General features: G+C 39.2%; 1 protein-coding gene across 2 annotated transcripts; it reads left to right on the plus strand.

The window, feature by feature from the left end:
• The first annotated feature begins 578 nt into the window (after positions 1 to 578).
• Positions 579 to 15,140, plus strand: LOC6734109 (calmodulin). 2 transcript variants are annotated; one of them, XM_016167869.3, is made up of 5 exons: positions 579 to 710; positions 1,285 to 1,434; positions 5,947 to 6,121; positions 10,176 to 10,418; positions 14,698 to 15,140. In XM_016167869.3, the coding sequence occupies exons 2-5, from the start codon at positions 1,432 to 1,434 to the stop codon at positions 14,724 to 14,726; spliced, it is 450 nt and encodes a 149-aa protein (XP_016027116.1). In that variant the 5' UTR covers positions 579 to 710; positions 1,285 to 1,431; the 3' UTR covers positions 14,727 to 15,140. The 2 variants fall into 2 exon arrangements, with proteins under 2 accessions (XP_016027116.1, XP_016027117.1); XM_016167870.3 differs by lacking the exons at positions 579 to 710; positions 1,285 to 1,434 and adding an exon at positions 5,796 to 5,876.
• Positions 15,141 to 19,889: the final 4,749 nt, after the last annotated feature.

The raw sequence follows: 19,889 nt of genomic DNA on the forward strand, positions 1-19,889 counted from the left end.
CGGTGTGCTGTAAAATATGTGTGTATTTATGTTAACTCGCCGTATGCAATGGCAGGTGCTTTATGCTTGCAACAGCTGACTTTACAGTTGTTTTTTTTTAACATCGAAGTGATAACATTAACATTTACTTAACATATAACTTTGATCAATTTTTTAATCCGTTTAGAATGAAATTTGCAACATTTTGAAATAAATGTTTGTGCATAATGAAAATGTTAAGAAAAATGAAACTTAAGAATCAAATTACTTATTTACTATATCGAATATCGGTAGTGAGAATAAATGGACAATAAAAAGACATTTCTTTATATACATATGTATGTATGCATATGTATATAAATGTTTTCTATTACTGCAAGTTTATTTTTGCAAAAGCCAGCTTTCTATTACTAATAACTTTAGTTACCTGTAGTATGTTGATAACATTTTTGTACACACCTCTTTTCGCGAAAAGCGCCGGCGCGACCGTTACAACGTCGAAATCAAACTTATTTTCGGTTTACGAAGGTGAGTGGGAAAGCAAGAGAAACAAACACATGCAGACGCTGCCGCTGCAAAAGCGAACTTACCCGGTTCGTTCTCGCGAGAGCGAGAGCGGTTATTGCTATTGCTGCTGGCAAAATAAAACCGTATATATGGCGACGCAGCGCTATTTTGAACACAAAGTTTTGAGTCGTCGACCGTTGCGGACGGAAATTCAGATTAGGATCGTGAGTTGTCAGAACAAACAGACCAGACATTGCATATAGAGAGCAGTATTGGGCCAACAAAAAAAAAAAAAAAATACAAAAAAAAAAGCGAATAGAGCCCACACCCAAGCACCAGGAGCTGCGAACGTTTCGCGGAAAAGCCAATTTCTCGGCGCCAGCCAAAAATCAAGAAAACCAACGAGCAAAAAATGAAACAAATATCTTTATAAAAACCGAATTCGAGCAACTCTTATATGTATTAGCTCTCCCCGCCACATATCTACTATATAAACGAGAATTCTGCCGTGTGCGCGCGTGTGTTTGGCATATTTCGCACAATAGATGAAAAAAAAAAGAAACCCGAATGAAAGCCACAAAAAATAAAGAAGAAACGCAAGGCGAAAATTTGTATTAAATTCGGCTGAAGCAGAATTTTCACAAACTGCCACGGCGAGAAAAAAAAGCGTCGGCGTCGGTGCTTTTGACGCTTTTCTTTCTCTCCAAGCTGGCAGTAGTTTTCCTCCTCAGCCTCTTCCACCTCCAGTTGACCCCCCGAAAGTAATACCCATCAAACCTCTTCTTGCTTCTTTTGCAGTGTGTTAATTTAGTAAAATAAAAAGTTAACCGCGCGTTCCGTAATTCCACTCACACACATACCAACACCCAAGCAGCAGCAGTAGCCGCAGCGGATTAAAACTTCGTCACTCTAGCAACAAACAGAAAAAAAAAAACACCTACAAAAATGGTAAGTTTATGGGGCTGGAGAACATGTGCATCTTTATTTTCTGTTTACACAACCTGCGGCCATCATTTTCCATTGAAATTTCCACAGTTTTTGCGAAAAATCAAAGTCAGACAGCGACCCCCAGGGCAATTGCCATTAGTGCGAGCGGGAGGGGCGAATCGCTTCCAATTAGACGTTGTTTATATGGTTTTAACGGCTTTTCACACACACACACTCGCTCACACACATCCCAGCACACCAAACACCCCGTCGAAAAGCAGCTGTCCCCGGGAAATTCGTTTACATTTTGCACCCCAAAAATATATCGCCTCACGGGTAGAAAAAACCAGTTTTTTCAACAACCCAATATCGTTGTTTTAGAAACAAGAAATTGCGAACACCATGCAACCCCTTAAATACGTGGTATTTTATAACCCTTTCACCATTTAACATAATCCAATCCATCCAAAAAAGGAAAGCAATCATTTAAAATCATCATAAAATGCATAAATTATTTAAAAGCTGCAAGATTTTCATGTTCTTAACCTGGGGCTTAATCAATTGTTCAACTTTGGCCCCGGGGGTCGCAGAAAACAAGCAGCACAATTAAATAGCAATGCCAATAGCAAGAATTTACACACATGTCACGTCACTCGTCAAAATTATTATTTATTTTATCAAGGCTGTCGCACACGGAATGTTGACTCGATCATCGGGTTCGCCCTATAATAATTCCATGACGTTCGGGTAGAAATACCCCTGGAAACCCAATCAGGCGTGGAAAAGTGGAAACTCTTATCAGCATCTCGAGCAACACCTCATTTTCGAAGCCCCCCTGCTTGCCCAACCCACCTCCACCATTTCAGATCATAAATCAATGTGATTTTAGCCAATTTGTTGAGCATTATGCACATACACACAGCACACACACACTCGCATGCCTACATAGACGCGTTGCCATCGGCACTTTTATCAGCAATTTTTCAAAGATCCCCGCAAATAATAGAAAAGCGCCCTCCATTTTGCTTATCAGTGGAAAATGTGAGAATATATATATTGATGATGAACAACAAAGTCGCCGGTCCCGGCATTATTGGCCTCTCCTCTTTGCCCCGCCGTTCGTTGTTCGCTTGTTCTTTGCTTTCTGGTTGTATTTTTTATTTACCGCACACTTGGCCGCAAAAATTGAGGTTAGACACGGCCCCATGGAAATGGTGAAAAAATTCTTTAGAGGCATTTCTCCTGCTCTTGCGCTCAGCTTAACCGTTTCGACGCTCTCTCGCATAACCGTTTCACACACTTTCGCGTCTCTCTCTATGTGCAATTATTTCGTTTGCGTTATCAGTTCCGTTTTGTGCTGCGTCTCTCTCTTTCCGTTTCTTTCAGCATTTCATTTTTTTTTTTGCGCCTTGCGCTTGTCACTTTTATCGGCGCCTGCCTTTTCTTGTTTTCTTCCATAACCGTTTCATTTGCCGCATTGCGGTTATTTTGCTGTTTCGCCTTCGCCTTGGTTCGTCCGCTTCGGTCGTTCATTCGTTCGGCTCCGCGTACTCGTATTCGTGTGCGTGTGAGCGAGCGTATGGGTGTGTGTGTTGGCGGCTGCCTGTTCCACTTTGCCTTTTCGCACAAGAATTTTATTGTAACGGCGCAGGCGAATGGCGGGGGAGGAGGAGCGCTGCAAATGAAGAAAAATTCCTGCTAGACGCCGCCGCTTAACCACATAATCCAATTTTCTTGCTGCCCTCTTTGCGCTTTCTTCTCTCTTTCGTTTGCTTTCCTCTGCGCTTTTTGATAAGAAAGCCCCACGCCCACTGCGATGCCCACACCTTCTTTCAGCCTCATCTGGTGTCGCCTAATTTAATTAGCGATTTTACAGCTCACGCAGAATGCAAACAGCTTTTAATTAAAATATATCGCATCGCTTTCTTCTACGTGGCCAATTTGTTTCAGTGATTCAACCAACGCTGCTAACTTGGCCCAGAGGCAAACATTTGCCAAGGGTTTTACTGACTGATCTTCAAAGTTTGTTGATCTTTAGCTCGGCTAATTATGAGATACGTTTGCCTGTATATCTTATTTGCTTCCGTTGAAAATGAGCCAACATTCATATAAATTTCCATGAGTCACTGTGTTCCTGGGCTGACTTCATCATATGATCATATGGCCTATGATGAATGCCCGATGATGTGAGTGTGGCATGTTAATAATGGCAAATGACTGACTTATGGCTCAGTTAGCACAGTTGTTTGGATCCCGGTGCGAATGCACTTAAATTGTACCCAAAAACCGAGCTCTCAATCTAACCGTCATTCATAAAACCAAACTAAACTCCATGAAACCGGTTGAGACCGGCAAAAAAAAAAAAAGCGTCAGCTATACAACGGTAAACCCGGCAAACTTGGCTTTAACATAAAGCCGCATAATTTCAGCCAAGACCTGTTTTAATGTTGTATTTAACTGTCAAACTCATTGGAAGAAATAGTTGTATTCAGCAGAACTTGTTTGTGAATTTATAAATGATTCAAGCCCAAGTGTATTAATATTAAAATTATTGTTATCAAAATATATTCATAAGTATGAATAATAATTAATATCTTATTATTTGCAAGTAAAAAGTGGATCTTGAAGTTAAGACTAACTACTATACAATGACCCATCCAATGAGTCACTAACTCAAAAATGAATCCCGATGGATATACGCACAGCTTGAGTCCTGATCCCCCAGGCATACATTTTCGGAAGGCACTGTATTTGCCTTGGATGTGGAAGCTTCCTCGGGACGTCGTGGGCGTCTGATTGTGCATACAAATGGATTACCAATTAGGCTACTCGATTAACGACCCCGCCCGATTGACCGCCATTAATGGATATCATCGGTGGGTGGGGTTTTGCTCATGTTGTTGATTGCAAATGTCGCCGTTTGAAGAGAGGAGGGCTTCAATCTGCTTTTTAGCAGATTGGGGATCTGCATTTCGATGGGTGTTTCTCATTCGGTTTCTGCTTCTGGCTTAGTCACGCCTGCCAATGACATAACCCAGTTGAAAAGCGTTTTATCTGGCCCAGAGTACGCCGAGATAAGCTGGGCAAATTCAATTGAACGCCAACGCGACAAAAAGTGCAAATAAAACAGGTGCCACCAACGCGTTGCCGTTACCAAATTTGCTTGTATTCGCTGTTTAAACTCACCGAAATTCCCCCCGATTAGATAAGGTCAAGCAGGGCGCTATAATTCCAATGCCAATTGCTGATTTGGCTTAAAGCGAGTGGGTTTCTGTTCTACCCGTTTACCCTGCCGAACGGAAGTTGTCCATAAAGGCTGGTGGTCAACACGACATGTCTGAGAGCCAAGTTTGTTGTGCCATTTTTCAGATACCCCAATTTTGGCCTTCAAGTTGAGGTGCCCAATTCGTTGGTAACCAAGGCGATTGATTAGATAGGGCCGAATTGGTTCGTGCTAGGGAAATTCACATAAATTAACTTGGTTTTCAACAGTTCAGAATAATAAGTATAGACTAGATTGGCAGTAGCTATTATTAAACGAAGCAAATTAAGTTGTAATTACATAGGATCGCGCTCAACAAACAACTGTATGTATGGTTTAGTATAGTTTATATTTCAGCGAAGCTTTGAGCAGTTATCAGCTTGAACAAATATATATAGTATAAGTCATCCTATGACGCAGGCGAAGTTTGCTTTTGCATTTTTGCTTCATGATTAATAACAATTATCGCAATTCAAACGCCAGGCCTTATATTATTATACTCGTTAAATTCTTTGGCTTATCGCCGGAGAGCGAGTTGCACAAATAAACAATCATTTTGGCCGTAAAACAATAACAGTAACAGTAATAGGCAGACGGGAATTTAATGCGCCCGCTTTTTTTTGCTTTTGGTGCTGCAACATTAGACCCTGAGAATCGTTTTGGCCAGAATGACCGACCACTCACAACTGACAACTCGCACGTATCTTGTCACATATATGTAGATACATCACTCGCATGACAATAATAAATTTTGGTTTTGGGTAACGCAGCCATCTCCACTCCTCGGTTCTTTGGAGCTTCCCCACGGCGCCTTTCTTGATTATTCAGTCGCCACTGACGTCAGGTTTTGTTGATTCAGCGGAAACTTAACACCTTTTTCAAGATACCAGATATATATACATATATATTATAAACATACCTAGATACAGATACAATTGTATCTGGACTTGCCTGGCGGCGGCGGGCAAACAATACGCAAAATTATTCAAATTAAACACAATTGTTCTCTCCCTTTTCGTCTTTTGTTATTCCCGATTGTGTTCACTTGGGTAGTTTTCCGTGTTGACATTGAAATTCCATCGAGATGCCGTTGAAAAGTAATTCACAAAACAAACCAGGTCGACGTTTAGTCAATATCTAGCTGTAAAATTTATTTTGTAAAGAATATAAAGTCGAAAGTTACACAAAGATAACCATAATGGTGTGTGGGTTCGATTCATTTTTTGCTGCAGTTCATCTAATTAATGCGCTATTCATTTGTCCTTTTGCAGGCCGATCAGCTGACAGAGGAACAGATCGCCGAGTTCAAAGAGGCATTCTCGCTATTCGACAAAGACGGCGATGGCACCATCACAACAAAGGAGTTGGGCACAGTCATGCGCTCCCTGGGCCAGAATCCCACAGAGGCCGAGCTGCAGGACATGATCAACGAGGTTGATGCCGACGGTAAGTTTTGGAGGATTGGGAAGCTGGGAAGCATTAGTGGGTAAATGGACAAGATTTAACTCCTTCTTTGGGGTGATGTAATAGATTTTAAGTCAGATTTACATTTCCCACTGCCCTCTCAGCTTTTAGAACTTAAGAATTCGCGAAATAGATTGCAAAATGCATACTAAGCTGCAAATTTTGGCCTAAGGGTTCAGAAATCGTAAATTATCTGGTTATATCTGCCTCGTAACTTAAATATTTCAAACAAATCGTGACCTACAACATCTAGACAATGAAGTCAGACTTAGTCAGAGCTTACGGCCAATGAGCTGATTTGCTATGCATTTAGTCGGCCATCTCCATAAATGAGATCTGGCTAGAACGCCTTCTAACCCGATCCCGAGGTGTCTAATTTTGTTTACCCCCATCCATTTGGTGTTCTGGGCCTAATCCCTCGCACTCGTTCCATTCCCCAACTGCCCCTTTCGCAGACAGACATAGATCAGACCAACATTTGTACGACAAACAATGGGTGGAAAAAAAAAAAAACGAAAAGGAAAATCACTTCTTGGCTAAAAATATGCAACAAAAACACGTCATAGGCATTAAAAATAGATGACTAAAATATTTTGGCTCTTTCCCGTGTCTTGTCTTTGGCAGCCGCTGCTGTCAGATTTTCCTTTTTTTTTTTCTTTTTTCTTTTTTTTTTTCCTTGGTATTTAAGTTTTTTTTTATGTTTATTTTTGAGCAAAGGTGGTTGTTCGCTTGGCTCGAAATCTCGAACAAGTTTTAGTTTAACAAACTTTCTTGGGGAAACGAGGAAGATCCAATTTTATTTTCGATGCTAGAGGAAATCGAGCGACACACGCCGCGCGCCAAAAATGTGGCAAAATTGAAAATGTGTCGCCCATTTTAATCGTAAGGGGGTTTTTCACCTTTTGCCACAAATAAATAGATTTTCCAATTAAGTAAGCAGTTTTAAGAATAATGCTTAGCAACTAAATCATAAGAACTACTACTTAGTGGCAAAAAGTAACTTTTGCGCTCAACACTTGTTCTTTCATAAGTTTTGCCAGTGTCCCCGCCCAATTTGTATTTGTTTTCTCGCTGCTGCTCCATTTTCTTTGCCAGCTTTTCTTGGCTGCTAGTTGTTGCTGCTGTTGCGCTTGCACGTGGAAATTCTGTGCGCATGCTGTCGAAAATATCCAGGACACGAGCTGCAAACTCTCGAGTCCTGCACAGAATTTTGAGCGCAGGCGCTGTGAAAAATCCCTGCATGATTTTTCTCTTTTTTTTTCTGCTGGAGCTAAAGTGTTGCAATCATGGACAAGTGGGTGATGGGGTTTATCAGAGCTAAAAATAGTAACTTGGTATGTGGCAAGGGGTCGCCACTTGGGAGTCCAGCATTTTTCGCCAACTTTATTATTTGCTGGAATTTGCATATGTGCCAAACTTTTTACATTGAGTGCAAGCAAAATGTTTTTGCCAACTTTATTTTGCAACGTTTAATATTTAACTCGAGAGTGGCACTCCCCACTGCCCACCACCCACTGGTGCCTGCTCCCAGCTGACTCCTCTAATTTACGATCCCCCACAATGGAATGTATTTTTTGTGGCCAACAGCTAACTTGGCCATCCGAATCACCCACTCACATGGCCCACTCACGTTGGTCACAACCAGCCAGGCAGGCAGTCAGGAATCTGACGGAAACATTAAACATTCATTACTTAAAATTTCGCTGGCGTCTCGTGGCTGCCAGTTGACGATGTCCAAACTGAAACTGCCTTCCTTTTCTTTTCTCGGTCTGTGAACTGCATGCAAACGACTGCAATTAGTTGGCGGGGGAATTGGTGGGCAGAAGGAGGAGGCATTGTCCAGCTGAATAAAAAAATAACGATATATAAGTATAATTATTATATGCTCATCATAGGTGAACTCCAAAGTTGGTTTTCCATCAATTGCGCTTGCCAAAAAGTCGCAGTTACGCTTTTAGAAGCATATTCTTTTTGTCGATCTGAATAAAAGTCGACTATTTTTGATGAGACCAATGGAAAATGCGCGCAAAATTTCGCTAAATTTAGCGATGCCTTTGCCTTGCACTGTGTGTGCCAACCAAAAAAAGACAAAACTTATTACAATTTTAAATTGTCTGCAAAATTTTGCGCTCAACGTTGCGAATCGGCAAGTGGGAGTGTTGATGAGCAGGAGGAGGAGGAGGAGGGGATGGGCGGGACGGCGTAATGGAAACCGAAATCCGCGCCAGACACTGGCCATCATCATCATCGCCATTGGCAGCGCGATGAGCATCATAATTATGGTAATTGGGCTGCGCGCGGGTTCGTCAAAGGCGTTCGGGCCAGTCTAAGAAGCGTCTAACAAAAATGGCAACAAATTTCCCAATGAATGTCTCTCTCTGTGTGTGTGTGTGTGGCGGAGGCTTTCCTTGGTATTTGCTTTCTGATTTTCTATTTTTTTGGCCGGGGAAATCCTATCGACAAAGCCAAAAGCAACAGAAAATCGCGTCAAATGTTTTAAATAGAATCATAAACAGAAACACGCAGGCAAGACAACAAAACAAGCAACAGAAAAAGAAAAAAAAAGTTAAGAAAAAACCAATACCGAAATCGAAATGAACTAAAGCCACCCGTCGATATTTTATTTGATGTTCTTTGGCTATTTTCAAAATATATTTTTGGTTCTCAATGCGGCCATATTGAATAATTATAATACTTAAATTAGCCCAAAGTGTAATGTTTTTTCTTTCGGCAAATTTTCGAATTGAATGCACATTATTTTGAAATGGGAATTGCCTCCAGATTTTTTCTATCCATTTTAGTTCGAGTGCTAGAGAAATATTTATTTATTTTAAATCAATTAATTCGTCGAATTACTGTTTAGTTTTTTATAAACCAAATACTTGAAGATCCAAACTATTTATTTTTGTTTCCATTATGTTTAACGGACTATTTGTGTAGCTAGAAAAGTTCATTCCATTTTATTTGGCCTAACTCTTTGTGAGTAAATCTAGATTGCCCCAAGGAGATCATTTGCTGTTGAAGTTCAAAAGGGCTTGTGATGAACCCATGCCTTTGCTGCTTTTTGGCAATCATATACCGAAAGTTTCCTCTGGAGAAAACCCCATTTCCAGCAAAGTAATAAAAAACACATTCAATTCGCAAGAAACAAAATGATGGCCACAATGAACCACGCTCCATTTGGTTTTGAGGGTAGCAAGCAGAAAACTGAAAAACATTTTATACTGTTCCATTTTATGGACAAAAGACTCTTCTCCATTCTGCTCTGGGAATGGCTCGAAAAAGTCAGTCAATAACAATTAAGGCCAAAAGTTGTTGCTGCCTTTATGCGCTGCTGCGGCCCCCCCCCCCCAAAAAAACCAGAACTATTCTCAACTTAAAACCAACGAAGGAAACTTTTTCAATTAGTATAACAAGAATTTCGGTTGGACCACTTCATTTGCGTTTCACTTACGGGGATAACCTCAAGAAAATGTATTTGGCCAAATTCTTTTACAAATTTTCATTCCACTTGGCTGCTACTGCGATGAGGCAGCCAGATACGAGATAATAGATATAGAAAAGAGAGTGTTTCAACCGAAATGGGATTAGGCGGACTTATCTCTTGCACTCCGCAAGGTGGGTGGCCCACACACGTGTGGGTGGGGAAAAGTTTGTTTGGGGCTTAGGCAAATATGAAAATATGCTCGATTATATAGGAAGCACCTCCCAGGGATTTGGCGTCGAAAAGGCAACGCGTTGGGAAAGCTTTAAGTAGTGTACACAGCCCCCGGGTGGATGGATATTCGTTTTGTACGGCGTTGTTGGGAATGGAGAGCAAACTTGGCCGTAATGAAGAAAAATGCCGGCTGCCTTTATCCCTGACTTGAATTTATTATAACGCTCCGGGGAAGAATTTAAATTGATGGTATGAGGATGGTGGGAGGATGTGATGGTGATGGCGATGGCGATGGTGCTGGTGGAATCCCCGAAATCCGACCCACAAAGTATGCAACGAAATTAATTGTTATTCTTTATGGTTGTTTAATCCGCACAGGCAACGGCACAATTGACTTCCCTGAATTCCTTACAATGATGGCACGCAAAATGAAGGACACCGATAGCGAAGAGGAGATCCGGGAAGCCTTCAGAGTGTTCGACAAGGATGGCAACGGCTTCATCTCGGCGGCCGAGTTGCGTCACGTGATGACAAATCTGGGCGAGAAACTCACAGACGAGGAGGTCGATGAGATGATCCGGGAGGCTGATATCGATGGCGACGGTCAGGTCAATTACGAAGGTAAGTCATCTGCTGCACCAAGTTGGCGATGTGGGGAAACCCATATGGAAGTATCTTAAAGATAGTTAGGGAATACTGTTTAGATAGTTTGCCACATTCAAAGCTGATGAAATAATAAGCTATTATGAAAGGGCAGAATCAATAGGTTTCCTCGAAGAAGACGACGTTACCCAAGAAACTGATGAGTGGGAATTTTCCGATAATCCGCATCGAACAATTCATTTTCTAAGGTGTCGTTTTCCGCAATTTTTTTGTGGGTCGCGTGTTGGTGGCTAATTGGATCTGTCTGCTGCACCTGGCGGGTAACTACAACAAAAAACGCAATAGTGATTGAATCACAGGCATCGCAATTGAGTCACAATTGTGTCATATGGCTTTGCTAATTAACCAGATCTCTCTCGGCGCTTCTTTCCCACTTGTTATAGTAATACTTATTTTCAGTGCTAGCCATGTATGTATATATAGATTGTTAAAACAAATAGTATCTCGCCATGTGCAGTGCATTTTTATACGAAATTTTCGTGTTTTGTGTTCTTCGTAACTTTTTAATAGCTTGAAAAATTGATTTTTCAATTGAGCAAACGGCGCGCAGTGAGTGAAACAATCGCCATCAAGTTGAAAAGCCAAAACAATAAAATAGCAAAATGGAACAAAATTTTGAGAATGCGAAAAAGCCCCACACGTTTTCAGCAGATTTACTATGGCATATCCTCCCACTCCCTTTGGCACTTTCCGAAATTTCCCTTTGTTGTGCACAACACACACATATCGAGGCGGGGAAAAGTAGCAATTAAAATCGGACAGTATTTCCACCTATATATCTATATATCTATCTGTTCCCATCGCCTATCGCACGTTTATATGTTGATCTTCAAGTTCAAATAGAAATCGTTTTTGACTGCCGCCGCGGCATTTCGCGGATCAAATAGATTAATCACAAGTAATTTATGAACAAAATACATAAAAATAGCGAAAAGTTTAAACAAAGCAAGCCAAAGAATGAATGTAGATCATCAGCATTATAATCAATTTCTAGAAAAGCAAACAACGATAGAGAGAGGACAAGCCAAGTAGGATTAGTAAGTAGTTGGTACTAAGGAAGTGCTGAGTGTTAGAAAGTGCTTCAAACTGTCAGAGATAAGTGTTATTTTATAGTTATGAGGAACTGCTCTGCTGGGCTTGTTTTTTTGTGAAGAACCTACAAGTACTTTCAAAATCAGGCGATAATGGGAATGTTCCCAAAATATTGCACTGTAAGAAAGTAGCGATGATTTATGCAGTCTGCTTTTGTAAATCTCTTAATTGGTTGAAAATCAACAGAGAAAAAAGTGCTGTCTGCCATATTTCACTTGCCATTTATCTGCATTTTCCTGCGGCTGCTCAGCGTTTTTTACGCCTTTCGCCACTTTCCTGCCGGCGAAATTAAAATGTTTTTAAAAACCAAAATAAATGTCGCGCGTAAATTCCACACTTAAATGATTAAACTGCCGGGGCAAAAAGCAAACCAGAAGCAGAACCAAAAACAGAGGCGCACGGCAACAGTGCGGATGGGAAAAAGAACAATTAAAATGAAATATATAAATATTGTGCAATATTCTTAATTTCGGGGTGTTATAATACAGAGGAGATTGGCTGAGAATGAATCTCATTTCATTTTTATTTTTTTTTCCTTCAGTCAGCGGAATCAGCATAACGTATGTAAATATAAAATGCGCATTGTTGCCATATACATACATACGTACATATGTACATATCTGCATATATATTTTGCTTATTGCCAATTAAGCAAAGTCTTTATTGTTGTCTTGCCGGCTATACAGTGTGCCGGTTGGGTATTGCCTACCACCTACCCACCGCCCACTCTTTGGTAATTTTGCAAGTGAAAATTATATGGCGCAAACAATGAATTTGCAGGGAAAGATATTGGGGAATGGGAATGGGAATTGGAATGGGTTTGGGAATGAGATGAGACTTACTTTGGCCGAGTGCCAAAGGGAACGAGAGAGCAGAGCGAGAAGAACAAGTCGAAAATCAAATAAAATGTTAAACAAAATACAAAGAACAACAAATTAAACATTAGCACACGAAGCGAAGCAAATTAAATGAACACATCCCAAAATGTGCGAGCGAGAGAGAGAGAGAGAGAGAGGGAGCGAGAGCAGCGCAGGAGATGAATTCCAAAATTAGCGAAAACGAAAAAAAAAATAAGAAAAATTGTGAAAATATACCTTTGCACAGATAGAACAAGTAAGTTTGGCGAATGTAAACAAAACGACGAAAGATAAACAGCAGAACCACAAACGACGTAATGAGAAGGGGTGGGGGGAGGAGGGGGAGGGGCATTGCGGCCAAATGCCGAGGTTCTAAAACAAAATCCACAAAAATTTGACCAAAACAATTTTGTTGACCAGCTGGAAAAAATTGGAACCTAATCGGTATTAATATCATTTTAATTGGCCCAACTAACAAGAGCACTAAAGGTCATGTAGAAACACTGAAAGAAATGCAATTAAATTCGAAATAAATTGTTAATCAGTCAACTTAATTTTTCGCAGTGCAAATAACTGGTCATCCAGTAGTGGGCGTGGCTTAAGTAGGAGCAGTGATGTTTAAGGACTAAGATTTAATCAAAGGAGTGAACTTTCGAGCCTTTGCATGTGGGAAAATGTCAAGGTTGTCCCAAAGGAGCTTCTATTCGACTCCTGCTTGTTTTACATATGGCTTCGCCCTTTTTTTCTTTTTTTTTTTTTTTTCTTTTGGGGCGTTGCCTAAAATCGGGCTAATAACATTTTACATTTAAGCCTTTTACTGCCTCGAAAGGGTTTAGTTTTATTATCAAAGGTGTGTGTTGTGTGTTGGCAACTCAAGTGGTGCTGGCCGCTAGCTGGAAAAATAACTATAAACGTTGCGTTTGATTTCCCAAAAGCCTGATAGCAATCGATGGCTAAATTCTATGGCCAGAACGTTTCGCCTGCAGATTGTAAAGTAAGCAAGAAAAACGATAAGATTATTAAAAAGTACTGCAGTCAAATCTCGAGTTCTGTTGAACTTTGCCTACAAATACAATTGTAGCCAAGGTGACTATTTAATTCGGTTTAAATGAGACCACCATTAATTATTCGTGTATTCCCAAGATCCTAGAGGTGGTTTGTACACATTTTATTGGCATTCGCATAGGTAGTTGCAAATTCTTGACCATTGCTTCCTAGGAAATCCACCCAATTACATACACGCCCACCCAATTCGCCTGTCGTCCGTCCTATCGGTGACTTTTGTTGCCGCCCTCTTGTTGTCGTGCTTAAATATTTATAAAAAGCCAATCACCCTAGCCAACTGAAAGCAGCAGGGAGATAGATGATGATGCGATGCAATCAGCAAGAACAGATGCACCAGCGTCCGAGAATTCGTTTCATTCTCCCCCTTTAAAAATAGAAGCAGGCGGCAAACACCTGATAAATTGGGGACACCAACACATATATGATACCATCCTATATCTATGGTATAATACTACTTGATTCTTTCTTGTGGTTAGTGGTTAGAGAGTGGTTAGTTTAGAACCTTTATACTTGTTTCCAAAATATACTTATATCGAAAGAATAACATAGATATGTATATTGTAATGATTGTATGATCTACCAATCTTCATATAAAGTGCATCAACTTATATTAGATAGGTAACCCTTCGCTTGATGCAAGGTATGTGTTAGTCTGAACTTTTGGGCACAGCTTTCCCGTTATCTCACCCATTAATTTGCGAACAATGCAGCGTACGTCTCCATTGCACTTGGCCTGCGTCGCCGCCAACGTCGCAGGCATCCTCTGCTTTCTATTTTTGGACGAGGAACCGAGGAGAGTACATAATCTCTGGCGATTGACTGTCTGAGTCTTTGCACTCAATAAATTTTCCTTGGCTATATGGCTCTATTTTTCAGTATGGTGTTGTGTGTGTGTGCGGCAAGTGTTTTCATCAGACGTCTCGTGACTTGCTCGTTTATCTTATTGATTAGCTGGCCGCAGTGTAATGCTCGTTTGCTATTGATTAATTGGCGTCTTAATTTAGTAGAAGGTTAATGACAGCGCTCAGCTATTTTCGATACTTGATTTGTCGTGTGAATCTCTTTACATTTTGTGTCAGCTGAGTGGTTTAAGTGGTTGGAAATGATGTTTTAGAACGAGAACGATGGAAACTTGTCTTTAGTTAGGCCTTTAAGTTATATGTATTACTTGCAAAATCAAATAAACTTAATACTAATTCCAACTTTCTCCTCTTTCTTTGCAGAATTCGTGACTATGATGACATCGAAGTGAAGCGTTAAATTATTTCTTTTTAAGCCTTTCTATTTTTTTAAGATGTTGACGAAGACTGTAGCTGTGCGCAATAACATCGCGCCACGCTGTTGCTATGGACCCCAGTAAAAGATCTTAAAAAAAAACAACAACAACAAACAACAAAGAGTTAAGCAAAAAACAACCAACATAAAGGAGAATAAGAAGCAAAAAACATTTAAGAAACTTTAAAACAAATAAAAAACTTACACTTAAAAAATGCAAAAGCAAATGAAAATTTAAACAAGCGAAAATGAAACAACCGAATTGAATTCAAAGGGAAAGAGATGTTGAACGCGAGGGAAAACAACATAATTTTAATGCAACAAACAACAACCAAGCAGCATACTTAATGAAGTCACCGTTTAAAACCACAAACAACTACAACAACAACAAGAACAACCAGCAGCAACAAATAAGAATCGCATGTTATCGTTTCGAGCAACAAGAACAAGTCTATCACTACACTTAAACAAAATGAGGAGCGAGAAGAAGACGAGCAAGCAGAGGGAGAAGCAAGAAGCAGCAGCAGCATCCACCAGTATTGCCGATAGATGGCGCCCATGGCGCATTAAGGTCAGCGCGCCACCTGGCGACGGCGGCTCGCAACGGCTGCATTTTGTTTGACAGTTTTCCACTAAAAAGTAAAAAAAAAATGAAAACCCGACTCTGTAAGCTAGCAAATTGTGTTTAAAGTATAATGAAAAATTGTCGATTTCGTTGCGAGAAAGAATAAAAATAAAAGCTAAACAAACAACAAATAAAAATAAAAATACAAATAAAACAAAAACTGTTAAAGAAAACTATTTGAAATTTTTGCAAACTGGCAAAGTTTATATAGACACGCTACACTCTCATACACACACACACCACACACTGAACACACACATTTACACCCACGCCCACACACAGACATGTCAGAAAACCAGAAATAAAATATATTATAAATACAACATATATATATTATAAATAATGTAAAATCAAACAACAACAAATTCTTCTTATTAAATTATATTTAAATTTAAAATTAATAAATATAAAAGATAAAACAAATAAAAATTACAAAAAAAAAAAAACAAAGAAACCAACTACAAATACATTTTCGATATAAAATTAAATTAAAAACCAAAAATGTGGCGCGCAGCAGAAGATGAGGCATATTTTTGGGGGCTGTACGAGGACCAGCAGGACCGCAGTCCAAAAGGTCCTTGAAAGGCAGCTTTTTTGTCGGCACTATTTGTAGCAAACTTAAGCGACACCACACGGCGATCTGAATATATATATATATATAAATACGTGTATATGAGCAGATTTAACATTGAACAATGCAAACGCCACAAAAACACAACAGCAACACATTTCTCTAGTACTTAAGCGGCAGCAAAGAAAAGCAAGCAGTAAACCGAATATTATTATTACAAATATAAATATGAAGGAACTCTATATATATATACATATAAATACCTAATGTACTTAATGCAAAAGGAAAACCAAGTCTAAAGTAATATAATTTTATTATAAAGAAATATAAAATTAAATATTTATACGCGAGACGAAGCGGAGGAAGAGCTGGACGAAGAAGCAAGGCGAAGATTTCATCAAACACACACATATATAAGAAGGAAAAGGACGAAGTATGGAGGAGCAGCAGGACCAACGCAGAAGGCTCCCGCGAAGGAAGACGACGACTCTTGACAGCAGGAGACGATGTGGAGAATCGACGGTTCAGCATCGGAACAGTTATATATATTAACGTATATATATATTTATAAATAAATTATACATATGAATTAAACTAGCTAAATGCAAAGACAATTGTCTTAAGTGTAAGCAAATCACGCGTGGATTCAAGACGAAAACCAAAGCAAAGTTTAGACAAAAGCGAGAAGGCTAGCTAAGCGTAACTAAAATTAACTATGAATATACGAACCTAATGGTGTAAGTTGAAGTTAGAGCAACAACTGCAACTGCAATTCCTGGCACCACAGCAACCGCTAGCTTTAACCCATCCGCTCTGCCTTTACCACACCACCCGACTAACCAATCTAACTATCTGTCAGCTTGTCTATCTATCTGTCTAACCAACTATCTCTTCCTCTGTGTCCACTGCTGCCTAGTTAACGTTAGCCAACTACCAACTGATAACTAACTGATAGTGAAATGAAAGTCTGCGCGAGCAATGCTAACTGAAACGCACTCGATACTTGGTTTTAATTTAATTTCATATCGAAAACCCTGTTTCCTTTTCTCAACTGTAACGAACGTGTCGTGATGTCGTGCTGTCTTCTAACCGATCTATCCATACACCATCCAGTCCCATCCGAACCCACCCACACCTCACGCCATCTCCGATCTTTCCCATGCTAACTCTAACTCTTCTCCACTGCAAAAAAAAAAAAAATTAAAAACAACTGTGAGTATAACTTGACAAGGCAGGAACACCAAGGCAACCCTGCGTGTTTTCCACGGCAGAATTCCTTTGTTTTTGCTTGACTTTGGAGGGAAAGCTCTGAAGGGCAACGACAAAATTTGAACAAAACACCATTTGCGCTAACGATAAAAAAAAAAATTGAAAAATCAACCAAAAAAAACAACACTTTTCTATAACTTTTTTTAACAAACAAAACAAAAAGAAGAGAACATTTTGTAGCGAAATTTGTGCAATGTTTTAAAGAAATGAAAATTTAACTCTAATCAATTGACACAGACGAATTTTTCTAATCCCATCATAAAAAAACAGTCGAATCTAAATGAATATGTAAACTTTTTGAACGGTCACTTTTCCAGGAATGTAGGCACTCCGAATTTTCCCCGTTTCAAATAAAAAAAAAATGTCAAATGATGGAGCATTTCCAATTCAAATTGGTTGCTGAAGTGCGTCAGTTGTGGCATTGGAGGCCGGATTCACACAGATTCTCGATTTCCAAATCAAAACTTGCATAAATATTTATCTTCGTTTGCATAGAAGGCAGTCAAAGAAATGGAAAGCAAAGTAACCGAAACAGAAGCAAACTTGTTAAAATATGCTAAAAGTGTTTAGCAAATTACAATATTTTGACAGGCAAAAAGAAACCAAACAAAGAACTCGCGCCTCTATCTACATATATATGCAAACAAATATATATAAATATATATGAATAAAGCTATATACAAGTTATATTTACGAATATTGTAAAAATTGCAAAAACCGATGAAGAAAAACTATGAGCATCAACAAGCGAAACAAACAAGAACATACAGAAATTTCTTTGAAAAAATACACAAACATTTTAAAAACCTCGAACAAAAAAACCAAAATTGTCGTTTTCTTTTCACGCAAAAATATCCTGGATTGGCTTACATTCTCACAGACACACCGATCAATCATGACCCCCGCTTAGTATTGGTCCGATTCGGCCCCCAAGGATATGCTATCCACTCTAATGGATCTTGGATCCATGAGCTCCACGAGTCAAGTTGATTTATAGATTAAGTACAGCCGTCGGATTGCCAAGGATGTCGATCCAATCCGATCCCAATGGTTGGACTGCGGCCAGCCAAGGACACCAGGAACTGCAAGCGGAAGCTCCACGATCCGGGAGATATATTGCCCCACTGTATGCCGATAAGAATTTAACAAGTTATACATTGAATGTATGCACTAAAACCACCTATTAAGAGATTTCATCGCAATGAAGAAAGCCTAGGATTATATGTATAGCGAGTGTGCAAGTTATTCTTGATGTCCAGTATACCTACCATATACCATAACCAGTGTACCTTTAAGCCAGGCAAGTAGAAGGCCCGTTCCTGCACCCAGTTTCCTCGTTTTGATTCGGAACCGCACTGAATGTCTATGAGATTAACCGATTTCCACGAATAATCACAAATATATTTTCAAATACTATGGATGTTAGTCTTGTCATAGATTAAATGCGTCAAATGCAAATGTAGGCCTTGAACGAACTCAATTTATTAATGGTATACAGTACATACGGATATTAGAGGCTATACTCATATTTATTAGATTTATTGCGCCTAGAAAATAAATCAATGTATACAGCTAAGTGATAGTTGAAGCTGGAACTTTGTTTTTTATCTGATTTGTAATGAATTTGTATCGGAAAATAAGTTGTATAGATTTTTTATTTCAAGTTCCATTTTCCTTGACAGCCCAAAAGTATGCATGTATTTTTATCTATCAGTACACCCATACTCAGACACCACACATACACTGAACACAATTTCCGAGTTTTTTGCAAAACATATTTGTTGTGGACTGCGATTAAGAGGCACTATTCGAAAAGATGAACAAACATAGCAGCTACAGCGCTCCGAGACATCGATTTAAATTTGAGATATATACCAAAATGTTCTAAGTTTAAGCAAGCAAAATGTTAAACATTATATATCAAAATACGAAATATCCAAAGCTTTACCTACCACAATGGGAGTGCAACTGTGCGGCAGCAGGCATAAACTGTAGCAATGCAAGATCACCTAATCAAAACCAGTAACTAAATTTCATCCGCAGGACAACAACTGACTCTATATAAACGAACTGTAACTTCTAAGCTATAAATTGTAATTAATCTAAACGAGTATGAATTTCCAAGAGGCAAACTGTAAAACTGATTATACCAACCAACCTTGAGACATGATTAAATAGAACAATCCGGTGGGCAAGGTGACAAGTATTATAGGGTATCACCACTACCCAAACCAATCTGCGCAGCAAATGCAAATGCGAAATGCAATACCAATTCCATTAACGTAAATCTGTGTAATCGGAAGCAAAAACCAGACAAAAAGGAAACGAATATAAAAAAAAAACATTTTAATAATTCTATTCTACTTAACAGGAAAAAAAACTAAATAAAGACAAAAGCAGAATATACAATTTAAATGGTGTGGGTTATTTATTTTCGCTTTAAATGTGTTGCTTAAGTCTAAGTTACATAACGGAATGGTGGTAAGTTATTGGTATAAATAATATATTCATTTGAATTCAAAAACCAGTTTATTGTAGTAAAACGTTAGAATTTAAAGGTTTCTGTATATTTGTTGAAAAGCTTTAGGATTTTGTATCCATTTTACAGTTGTCCTTAGTGTGCTTTAAGCTTTTTGATGGGCTGATTGTTTTAGCACTTTTTGAAGTAAAATGTA

Source organism: Drosophila simulans, chromosome 2R (assembly GCF_016746395.2).
Source record: "Drosophila simulans strain w501 chromosome 2R, Prin_Dsim_3.1, whole genome shotgun sequence".
NCBI lineage: Eukaryota > Metazoa > Arthropoda > Insecta > Diptera > Drosophilidae > Drosophila > Drosophila simulans.